At 46.2% G+C, this 12,037-nt stretch overlaps 1 protein-coding gene across 14 annotated transcripts in view; it reads left to right on the top strand.

Annotated features, from left to right (window-relative positions):
• The first annotated feature begins 2,235 nt into the window (after positions 1 to 2,235).
• Positions 2,236 to 12,037, top strand: part of TEP1 (telomerase associated protein 1) — a 45,034-nt gene continuing 35,232 nt past the window's right edge. For 6 of the 14 annotated variants that reach the window (XM_053889224.1, XM_053889226.1, XM_053889225.1 and 3 more), the window contains exons 1-8: positions 3,202 to 3,224; positions 5,579 to 6,166; positions 7,492 to 7,674; positions 7,986 to 8,120; positions 8,875 to 9,036; positions 9,430 to 9,591; positions 10,357 to 10,431; positions 11,802 to 11,923. In XM_053889224.1, the coding sequence (XP_053745199.1) occupies positions 5,603 to 6,166; positions 7,492 to 7,674; positions 7,986 to 8,120; positions 8,875 to 9,036; positions 9,430 to 9,591; positions 10,357 to 10,431; positions 11,802 to 11,923 (1,403 nt within the window). In that variant the 5' untranslated portion in view covers positions 3,202 to 3,224; positions 5,579 to 5,602. Of the gene's footprint in view, positions 2,370 to 2,612; positions 2,637 to 2,661; positions 2,777 to 3,201; positions 3,225 to 5,578; positions 6,167 to 7,491; positions 7,675 to 7,985; positions 8,121 to 8,874; positions 9,037 to 9,429; positions 9,592 to 10,356; positions 10,432 to 11,801; positions 11,924 to 12,037 lie in introns of those variants that run through there. The other 8 variants (XM_053889220.1, XM_053889221.1, XM_053889223.1 and 5 more) reach the window with 4 other exon arrangements.

Below are 12,037 nucleotides of genomic sequence, written 5' to 3'. Positions count from 1 at the left end.
AGAAAGTAAACTCTAGATCTTTGTAGTAAATTAGGAAGTGGTAGTCCCCAGTTACTATTCTTCCTGCATCCCTAGTGTCCTCAGATCTGAGGCTTCAGTGCTCACTGGACTAAGCTGGAAGGGCTTGCATGTGCTGTTCTTTCACTGGTAGGGCAGGCAGACATTTCCTACAGAGAGCTACAGAGGAGGACACCTTGAGGTTGGGACAATTACCTACAGTACCTCCCTTATTCCAAGGGGAAGAGGTCTTGTAGATTTAGGCCTTCAGAAGGAAGTCTTGGGTAGACTCTTCTTCCTTCCATCTTCTAGATACGCCACCACTCCTGTCTCCTTGCACAGCCTCTTTCTCGGGGGTTCCCTATATCTGTGTTCTTTCACCAAACTCCTCCCCTTCCCCTATAGGCAGACTTCCAATGGGCAGTAACGTGCCTGGGGGGTGGGTTCAGGAATTCATGGAAGCTTTTTTTGCTCTCATAATCATTAGAGTTATCCATAGACATTTAATGAGTAGGATTAACATCTAGCCAAGATTGGTAGACATTCAGCAACTGTGCAGGGCCCTCCCACATAATGAGGAACATGCCTGCATCACTGACAACTTTGAATGACTTGCCAGTCATTTGTGTAGTTGAAAAGCCATTGAAATTAGGACCTGAATTTATTTTAAATATAAACACAGGCATTTCATATTTGGTTTAATATATCCTGAACTTTCCGGAGTGCCACTGCTATAAATATCATGGGATGATCACGCCTTGTTTTGTTCAAAAATTTGCCAGAGATTATTTGTCATTTTGGAAAATCATGCCACATCAGCACCTCTATTCATGGTATTTGAATCACCACCATAACATCCCCATATCATGCTAGAGTTGTGGCTGTTACATTCAAGGTGATTCTATATAGAGCTGCATGCATCTGAGGACTATATTGTGTCTTCTTGAATATTGTGCCCAAACATATTTTTTAAGTTTATTTATTTATTGAGAGAGAAAAAGAGAGAGAGAGAGAGAGAGAGAGAGAGAGAGAGAGAGAGAATGTGTGCACATGAGCAGGGGTGGGACAGAGAAAGAGGGAGAGAGAATCCCAAGTAGGCTCCTTGCTGACAGTGCAGAGCCTGCCACAGGGCTCTGTCTCATGAACCATGAGATCATGACCTGAGCCAAAATCAAGAGTCAGATGCTTAACGGACTGAGCCAAGCAGGGCCCTCCCAAACATTTACATACATAAACACATAGTGTTATATAAAAAATCATCTTCCTTTTACCCTTTTATATCTCTTTAGACATTTTATAAATTTTTAAATTGTTTATGTAGGTATAATACATTATTTATAAATTGTAGTTCAGAGTTATAAAGGGGGCATAAAAACATTTGTTATAAGAAGGGAGTGTTGGGACTGCTAGGGTAGGTAGTAAGGGAAGCATCTAAGGAAAGAAACGAATCTGGCTCAATAAATTGAGAAGATAGGATTTGGGGGCACCCAAATCTGAGCTGAAGCTCAGGTGTTTATCTGAGAATGAAGGGTACCTCCCTAAAGAAGGGGATATCTTCCAGAAGACAGATAATCTGTCTTACCCAATGTAAACACATTTCTTCTGTTATTATCTGTTTGGCTCTGCTCTTTATGAAATGGCCCTAGAATTAGCATCCTAGAGGTCACTGTCTTTTTCCTCCCCCTGGCCCCACCTTCTGGGAAGAGTTCTGCTTAGCCTTTCAGGATGGTTCCAAATAGATTCTTTGTAATCCACGGATCTCTCTCAGATGGACATTGGCACGCTCTCAGTTCACTCCGCCTTAATTATTCCATATCTACATCTGGTTACAGGCCATTCATTGCCTTTAGACTTTCCCTCACCTTTTATTTCCATTTTCACCAAGTAACTTGACAATGAATTAAGAGTCCAACTCTCTTTGATACCAAGAGAAAAGGAGTCCAGATAGGCAGAGAACATGCCAAAATCCTTCCCAGGAAACGGAGTTTGAAGATGTAACAGGAGAAAGGAGAGGAAATTTAGCGAAACTGGGATTTGGTCAGGAGAAAAAATACCAGGAAATGGGAGGGGGGGGGGGGGGGTTGGTAAACTCGGGTCCCAGAGGAGGCTGCAGGGTCCTTCACGTGTTCAGATCCCCTACGGGCACCTCACTTCCCAGCGGCGCTGGGCTCGCAGGCCTGCACCAGGGCTGCCACACCCCGCCCGGGCGCTTTCCCTCCCCGCTCCCCGCCAGCTCCTCCTCCGGCTTCCACTCCTCCCAACAGTGGAGCCAAGAGCCCAGCTCCCGCTTCCGGCCGCCGAGAACCGAGAGGCCCCGCGTCCGACAGCCAGGGTCTCCGGCCCCACTGGCTCCGGGGGCGGTCCAGGCGCAGGTAGAAGCCGGCCCGGGCCCTGGGACCCGAGGCTGGGCTCGGCAGCCGGAAGCCGGCGGGAAGGGCCCAGCGCCGCCACTTAGAAAGCGCCCAGGAGCGCGGAGGGCCAGCGCCGACAGGTTGGGGGGGCGGGGGTGGAGTCTGCCCGCCGCGCCCTCCCGGAACTCCGGGAGGGATTGTGGGTGTGAAAGGGAAGTGGGGGAAAGCCGGCTGGGAGCGTGAGGAGGAGGGAGGGGCAGGGGATGGAAGGCCCCGGGAAGAGGCCAGGTGAGATAAGTGTTCACTCCTCCGCCCCGAGTGCTCCTCGGAAGGGAGAGTAGCTGCCGCTAGTGAACCGTAGGTGGTGCGAGCACTGCCTCTAATAAGGAGGTGTGCTGGAACAGGAGAGACTGGCAGCTCACTTAAAAGTGGGTATTCATGTGTTAACATGGCAAGGTCTCCAAGACACACTAAGTGTGGAAAATGCTCCTGTTTGTGGACAGGAAGAAGAAGAGGGGCGGGGGGAGGTGGGGTGGAGAAACGTATTTGTATATGCATAGAAAAGTGTCTGAAACCGTGCAAACTGTTAGCCGTGGTGATCTCTGGAGAACGGAGCTAGAGATGGGATTTTACTTTTCATTGGTAGTCCAGCTGAATTCCCGTCACAAACTCCAGGGTGCAAAAAATATTTAACTCTATTTTTCTTTTAACTTACTTTTTATTGTAAGTTTTTTGTTTGTTTGTTTTCAATCTTGAGTCAGTTCCGAGATTCCCCCACTCCTTTCCCTAGGGGCTTATATAATGCAAAGACATGACGGAAGTGTACAGGGCACAGAGGCCGACATTCTTGATGTGATTTGCTCACACTGGTATCTGGTGAGATATCACTGTCTTTTCTAGTTCTGGTTTGACAATCCCTTCAAGTCTTGGAAGTATTCTGCATTCCTGTCCCTAAGCTCTTGTATATTAAGATCTAAGTGATAGACTTAACAGCATACTTATTCCTAAAGTACTTAAATGTAAATAGGAGATAAGCACTTGTCCAAATAAGTAAATACACACGTAATGGTATAAATTCAAGCATTTTCTCAGGCAGAGGTTTTAAAATTGCTGTTAATGGGGATTCTAGGAGATCCATGAATGGGCTCCCTGACAGTTAAGTTCAAAATAGAATATACTCATGTTTTTCTGTGAAAAATCTACATAGCTTTCACTAGATTCTCAAAAGCCTCTGAATCCCACTGACTAGGCATTGTAGAAACAATGGTGAACAAGGCTAAAGGGGTCTCTGTCCTCAGGAACTTATAGTCTAGTAGGGGGGAAGACAAACAGGCAATTACAACATAAGGGTGTGTCTATGATAGAGAAAATTTGCTGTTGTGAGAACATAGAGCTATCGACATCAGACGGCGCTGGCTGTCAGCAAAGGTTCCTTAGAAGAACTATTAGATTGAGGCCTGCAGAGTGACAGGAAAGTAGAATTTGGACTGGTAAAGGAGGGGCTGGGGAAGGGAGTGGTCTTGGCACAAGGAAGAGTGTTTTAGGCGTCTGCCTGTGTAAAGATCCAAGGTCAAGAGATACCTGGGCAATTCATAAGCTTAAAAGAGTTTGTATGGTTGCATCTTAGATGTAAGTAGCAGTAAGAGATGAGTCTGGGAGAGCATCAGAAGCCAGGTTATGTGTACAATGCTGGTTATGCATATGTGAACAAGAAAGAGGAGCTCCTTGACCCTCAGGGAGTTTTATTTTAGTAAGGAGAAACAATGTACAAGTAGGCATGTAAGCAAACAAAATCACTTTTTATTCATGGTAAAATAAACAAGGTGATGTAGTAAATAGTGGCTGGGGTATGTACTGAGGAGCTCCTTTAGACAGATCTACATATTGTGTGCCATGTAGCTAGGAGGGTTTCAGCAAAGGTGGTGGTGGGTAGAATGGAGAGAATTAGATAGATTTGACAGACGCTGAGGGAGTAGAATCAATAGGATTCTAAATCAATAGGATTTAGTAGCTTACTGGATGATGATAATAACAAATAATAAAAGCTTCCATTTATTGAACACTTACTAATTACCAGGCACTGCTCTAAATGCTTAATATTTTTTATTTATTGCCATAATAACTCTGTGAGGTAGGCATTTAGCTCAGTTTTTGTAGATGAGGAAACTGAGGCACGGAGAGTTGAAGTAACTAGCCCAAGTAGATTCATGGTTCCATCAGGATTCAAACTCAAGTCTATTTCACTCCATACCCCTGTAAGCAGAGGGGGGAAAAGGAGAGGGATTGGATATGGGGATGAGTGGGAGAAAGGTGATACATTTGGGGTATGGAGTTTTGGGTACCTTTGAGTCATCCAAGTGGAGATGTCCAGCAGGCAAATGGATAAATGGATATGAAACTCAGATGAGATCTAGGTCAAGGAATGAATTTGTGAGTTGCCAGCATGAAAATGTTATATGGAGCCAGAGTAGGTGAGACTTCCCTGGGAAAATATATAGAAGGATTAGAATAGAATTCTAAGGAGCTTCACCATTCAGGGGATGACAGAGAAAGGATCTTCATAAGGAGGAGATCAGAGATGTGAGAAGACAACCAGGACAGTAGCACCAAGGCAGCCAGAGGAAAGTAGAGTTTTAATGACAGAGTAAGCAACAGGGTCATATTCTGCTTGAGAGATGAAGTAAAATAAGGACCAAGATGTGTCTGTTCTTGTAGTAACAAGGATTCCATTGGTTAACCAATAGCATAGCTTTGGAGGAATAGGGGCCACAGAATCCCATTTAGTTGGTTGAACAGTGAGTAGGAGGCAAGGAAGTTGAGGTTGGTGGATATAGACATCTTGATCAAAATGTTTGTTCCTCTAGAGCTAAGAATCTAGAGTTCAGATTATGAGTGTGATCCCTATATTTAGCTGGGATCACACTCAAGCTGTAAGGGGCTCTTTCATGAGAAGACATGTCCTTTTCATCTCCAGACATTTTTTTTTTTTTAAACTTCCCTGCTCTTAAGCTACTGCCTTACCTTTTCCCTACTCTTCTCACTTAGAGTACTCCTTGTATTCTCTCTGTATAATAATCTCTGAATGCATCCTTAGAATGAACCCAGTCCTTGCTTGTTCTCTGCCTGCACATCACTGGCATTGCCAGGAGGACTATTGAAAAGACATATTCCCGGTGCAAATGCACTCCAGTGAAGCCAGGAGCTCATCACCTGTCTTTCTTTCCTTCTAGGCATATACTGGTTGGGCTCCAGCTATGGAGAAACTCCATCGACATGTGTCTACCCACCTGGACATTCTGTCCTTGGAGAACCGGTGCCTGGCCACACTCCCTGACCTGCAGCCCATGGAGAAACCACATGGGCATGTGTCTGCCCACCCAGACATCCTCTCCTTAGAAAACCGGTGCCTGGCCACACTTCCTGACCTGAAGACCATGGAGAAACCATGTGGGCATGTGTCTACCCACCCAGACATCCTCTCCTTAGAAAACCGGTGCCTGGCCACCCTTCCTGACCTGAAGACCATAGAGAAACCACATGGGCATGTGTCTGCCCACCCAGACATCCTCTCCTTGGAGAATCAGTGCCTGGCCACACTCCCCATTCTAAAAAGTACTGTGTCTGCCAGCCCCTTGCTCCACTGTCTCCAGAGAGCTGATTTGGTGAAAGCTGATCATAGCCTGAACATCAACAACTGCCTGCTCTCTGAGCCTCCAACTTGGAGGGCCCAGTGCCTTTCTGAGGGGCTAGGCCATCTGACCTGTCCCGGGGCCTTTAAATCCATCTCTGCCACAGAGAGATCTCCTGAAACAGCTTTGGTAATAGCTCCAGGCACTCATGTTGAATCCACCCATGTCTGTTGGATGCTGTAGTCCCTAGATTTTGATGCCAGTTTCCCTCTGTGCTGCTCTGTGCCTGTGTACCTTCTGCCCTCAGAGCCTCTTCCTGAGGTGACCTTTACCCTTGGACTGTGTTATTCAGCATCATTAGTTTTATTGCATATCTGGTTCAGATATTCTAGACAACAGAGCCAAAACAGGCTCAGTCCTGAGAAAGCCTCTGCTCAGGAGGAGAGGTAGTGATATTGCAGGAACAGTCAATTAAGTGCTTATGAGATTTTACATCAGGCATGAGACACATCTGCTATACCGGGGTCCACTTTCCTGTATGTATATGTGTAAAGGTACATCCACTTGTACACATCTATACAAGCACATTTAACATATAGGGCAGAATCGGTAGATAAACACATATTCCTTCTGTTGGACTTGGGGTTCAGACTGAGGCAAAGGCTGTACTATCTCTGCCAATTACAAGCCATACAACCTTGGCCAAGATTTAACTTTTTGAAGCTTTAATTTCTTCCTCTTTAAAATGCGTTCAATGAGGGGTTCCTGGGTGGCTCAGTCAGTTGAGCGTCCAACACTTGATTTTGGCTTGGGTTGTGAGATCAGGGTCGTGGGATAGAGCCCCACTTGAAGATCCACACTGAGCGTGGATCCTGCTTGGGATTCTCTCACTCTCTCCCTCTGTCCTTTTCCCCCATTTACACGCACTCTCTCAAAAAAAATTAATTACTTAATTTATTTAAAAAATATGGTCAATGAAAATCTACTTCATAGGGTCATTTTCAGGATTACTGTTGCCATCTTACATTTATTTGAGGCTTTGCAATTTGCAAAGAGCCGTACATATATTATCCCATTTAATCTAATGGTACCATCAGGTAGGTGGTGGTAGGGAATGAAAAAGCTGAGGCTCTGAGGTCAAGCAGCTCAAGGTTGCTGGGGGATTGATCTGGGACTTGGCCCTTTTTCTTCTGAATGCAAAATACCTTAATAGTACCCTAGGAGGTGTGTTGTGAAGGGCCCCAGGCTCCTAAGCTGTGGCATCAACAAGGAGAAGAAAGCAGGGGGAGATCCCAAAGCATCAGAAGCTTGAGTCAGGAAAGATGGTGTGTGTAACAGTGAGGGGTCACTACCTCAGACAAGACAGATCCGTGCTGGGGAGTAAAGGGAGAGGGGGAGGAGTTTAGATGATAGAAGATAGATGTAGACTCTTCCTGTCCCTGGGAGCTGCCTTCAGATCAGTCTTTGAGGGACTGTGGGTGCATGCTGTGATTAACAAGTGCCACTATCCCCAGGATCATTGTTCCTCTTCAGAAGAGAAAATGCCAGAAGAGAAGGAACGGGCAGAGGTTCAAATGCCTTTTTATAATCTAAGCTTGGGAGAGGAGGAGAAAGTCGAGGAGCCGGTCCTAAAGCTCACTGCTGGGGACTCTGGATCTTGTTCTAAGCCCACTGACCGGGCCATTAAGGAAAAGAAGGTAACAGTTCCAGAGCTGGAGAGAAGTTGATGATGGTGGAGGGGTGGGTGTGGGGTGGCATGGGAGGGGTGGTGACCAAAGGCCGAGCCAGATCCCCTCCACAGATGGAAGGGGAAAGAGAGGGGGCATTGCCCAGCTCTTATTTCTCACTCCCTAATCCCCTTTTCAAACCTCTCAAGTTGGACAAACATCTTCCTGAATGTGGAGTTGTTTCTCTCTGTTCTAGATTTCCTAAGTTGGCCTGTGCGGGTGCTTGAGTTGGTCCTCATTCCCTCTTTTTTCCCTTCTCCCCTCTCTTTCCTGATTCTCAGATGGTTCTCATGAGCTTGCTGTGCTCCACGCTGGCATCAAATGTAAACATAAAAGATGCACATGACCCTACCTCGGTGTCCCTCTTCGAAATCTGTAGTGAACTTGCCCCCTTGGAGCCTGAGTTCATCCTCAAGGTACTTGCTGTGAGGGAGAGGATGGGAGCGGGAAGCAGGGAGGTGGGAACTGTGGCCGTGGTGTGTGATGGGTCGGTGGCCAGCTTGGTACCGGGGGTGGAAAGGAGGAAGTTCACTTGGGAAGGGAAGACGATCTTTGGGTGAGTCTGCGAGCTAGTCCCTGGGGTTCTCTGAGGAGCAGGGGAGGATGAGATTGGGAAAGAGTATACTAGGGTTCATTTGTTTAGTAAGTACACAGGCTAAGTACACAGTGCTATGCCTTGAGGGTCATTCTAACAGATGTAATTAAACTTGAATCTGGCTGTTAAGGAGCTTATGATATTGTTAGGGAAGCTGAACACTACCAAGTATTATATAAATGCAAATGGAGTAATAGGTAGTGAATGCTTCAGAAGCAGAGGAGAGGGGGAGAAAGTGTTTTTCTATGAGGCTTTGGAAGACATCAGGTTTAATCAGCAGTTTGAACCCTGGGTGAAATTTCCATAGAACTTGATGGTGGGAAGCCTTCTAAGTGCCTGGTTGACTTGGGAGGTGATCAGTAGACTCCAAAGAAGCCATGCTGCAAAGGTGGATAAGGTCTAGATTATGGAGATGTAGAATGCCAAGCCCGGAGGCTTGGACTTTCTATTTTATAGACCATGTAAAGGGCTCAGGAAAGGTTTTATGAAGGCAGATTAGGGTCACAAGTTAGTTTTGGGCATGACGTTGTGGGACAAGAGGCCAAGATGCCTGCCTTCCCCACCCTGTGCCCTAGGCATGTCTGTACACTAGGCAGCAGCTGAACATCCGGGATGTGGCCAACAAAATGTTAGCCATTGCTGCCTTCTTGCCCGTCTGCCGCCCTCACCTGCGACGATATTTCTGTGCCATTGTCCAGCTGCCTTCTGATTGGATCCAGGTAGCTGAGTTCTACCAGGTATGGCACTCAGTTTCCTGAGCTTTGGCTCTTACTGGTTCCTTCTCCTTTGCTCATTGCATCCCTGTAGAAAATTCTCAGCCAGTTTTACCTTCCCTCAGCTGTCTTCAACCCTACAGCCCAGGCAGGACAGCTTCTCCCTGGACTGGGTTGGGTTGCCCAACAGGGGGAAGATGATTGAGAAGGGCTGGACCACAGTTTGAGAAAATTGGTCTGATTCTGGACTTCGTGTTTATGACTGGCCTAGTATCATAGAAGTTGTCACTTTAGAGCTGGGGCTCGGAACCACCTCCGAATTATGTGCTCTCACTTAACCCCATGAAGTGGTCTTCCCCTGTTTTAGAGGGTTGGTTTGTGTCTTACTTCTGATGGCCTCTCCTCCCTCTCTGATAGGACCTGGCTAAAGGAGAGGAGGACAAGCTGGTGCCCCTGCCTGCCTGCCTGCGTGCAGCTATGACTGACAAATTTGCCCAGTTTGATGAGTACCAGCTGGCTAAGTACAACCCTTGGAAGCACCGGGCCAAGAGACGCCCCCACCGGCGCCCCCTCCCTCCAGTCAGTCCCTGGTCAACCTGGTCATTCACAGCCCAGGCCCCTTTTTTCTGGAAGGTGGCAGGGGTTGGGGGGGTGCGGTTTGAAGGAACATGCTGACTCTGGGAGGTCCCACACTGAGCATCTGGGATGTTCCTACTACCAGAAATGAAAGGAGTCAGAGAAAGGCAGAAGAGCCGAGCAGAGCTCAGGGGCAGAGAGGGCAGGGCTTACCTCTTTCCAGAGTGGCTTCTTTTTTGGTAGAGGGGCTTTTGGAACTATTGGAATGAACCTCTCTAGGGACAAGCTCCATTTCCCTTTTTGAACTTGCTTCTTCTGGGGCACCTGGTGGTTCAGTCAGTTGAACATCTGACTTGGTTTCGGCTCAAGTCATGATCCTAGGGTCATGGGATCAGGCCCCACATTGGGCTCCACGCTGAGTGTGGAGCCTGCTTAAGATTGTCTCTTTCCCTCTTCCTCCCTCCCTCACTCACTCTCTTTCTCTCAAATTAAAAAAATAAATAAAAATTGCGGCCCCTGGGTGGCTCAGTCAGTTAAGCATCTGACTCTTGATATCGGCTTAGGTCATGATTGCGCACAGTCGTGAGATTGAGCCCCGTGTCATGCTCTGCACTAAGCATAGAGCCTGCTTGGGATTTTCTCTGTCCTTCTCTCTCTGCCCCTCTCCAGCTTGTGCACGCATGCGTGCTCGCTCTCTCTCTCTCTCAAATAAACATTAAAAAAATAAATAATAAATAATAAAATGAAATTGCTTTTCTGTCCCTGCAGAAGACAGGGTGCCCATTTTCTGAGACACAACGTTTGCCAAGGTACCTTAAGCCTCTTAAAGATGAACAGAAGAAGGTGAGTACCTTGTTCTGGGGTTCTATATGTGCATGTTCAACTTTTTCTCAACTAATATTTTGAAATGGAATTCCATTTAGTTTAGAAATACTAATGGTGTGGTAGGCACATATCAATTTCCTACCTGGTCACTTCTCGGTCATGGTAATAGGGTCAGATTTTGAGAGCACAGGGAAAGGCTCCTTTTATTTTTCAGTTTGCCCCCCTTGGTATTTACTGACAGGTGGTATGTCTAGCGGGATAAGTGACTTTAAAATGTGTGAAACATCTGCCTTTCATGGGATGTTTGAAAAACAAACCAAACAAAACCTTTTTGCGTTAATGACAAATAAGGCACTGCACTTAGTGGTTAAGATCATAGAATCAGGACTTAGTCCTGGGTTTCAATCCCACCACCACCACCACCACTTGTGGGCTATGTGACATTAGCCAAATGACTTACCCTGTTTTCCCTCAGTTTTCTCAGATGTAAAATGGGGATAATAATAGCACCTCATTGGGTGCTTCATTGGGGTTTTGTGAAGATTAAATCAGTTACTGAATTTGAAGTATTTCTGGGATACCTGGGTGGCTCAGTTGGTTGAGCATCCAACTCTTGATTTCTGCTCAGATTGTGATCCCAGGGTCTTGAGATTGAGCCCCGCATCATGCTTTGTGCTGAGTGTGGAGCCTGCTTGGGATTCTTTTTCCCTATGCCCTTCTCCCCGGCTTGCAGTCTCTCCCTCTCTAAATAAATAAATACATACATACATACATACATACATACTAACAGTACATGGCACTGAATAAGTGTTAGCTATCACCAATCATCGTTAAAATTGATTGTTAGGAAAATGTATGGTAGTGTTATAAGAGAATACATTTTCAGTTGGTCAACTGATTTTGTCTCTTTATCCTAATACATCCCAAACTTGGCTTTTCTACCACAGATGATTCTGGAAGCCACTTCTTTCAGTTTATTCATTCCTCACAGCTTGCATTGTGCTGATACCTCCATTTACCTCCTCCTCCAAGTCTCAGTGATTTAAATAAGAGCTGCTTTTTTCCTTTCCCTCCTTCTAAGAATAAGATGTTCTCTGTTCATTTTATCCCAATCTTGTTTTTCACAAGCCAATTATTTCACGGTAACTACTGATAGCTCAATCTTGTATAAATAAACACAGTGACCCCAAAGAGCTACTATCATGTGTTCTCTGCAGAAACTCTTGTTGCTGGAGATTTTTGCCCCCATTCCTACTCTTTACCTAGATCTACTTTGGGGAAAGAAATGACCTCATAGCTATAGGAGGTCTGAGGTTCTGATTTCTGAAGCAAGTGACTATGGTCATAGATTAAATGACCCCTGTGTGACTTGAGGGATATTTCCACAGTTTGAGGAGACCTACAATGCAGTGCCAAAGAAAATTCAGCCGAGATTCACCCTGAAGAAGTTAGTACGGCGACTGCATATCCAGGAGCCTGCTCAGCATGTCCAAGCTCTGCTGGGCTACAGGTGAGAAGACACACCCTGAGCATACCTTCCACCTGGGTAACGCCATGGCTTTTTCAACATCCATGGTCCCAGCGCCTGTAGTTCTGACCCCGGCAACATTAGTTTAGGCAGACA

Source organism: Panthera pardus, unplaced genomic scaffold (assembly GCF_024362965.1).
Source record: "Panthera pardus isolate Hobbes unplaced genomic scaffold, ASM2436296v1 HiC_scaffold_24, whole genome shotgun sequence".
Lineage (NCBI taxonomy): Eukaryota > Metazoa > Chordata > Mammalia > Carnivora > Felidae > Panthera > Panthera pardus.
Note: the sequence above shows the minus strand (reverse complement) of the source record. Positions and strands in the feature narration are given on the sequence as shown.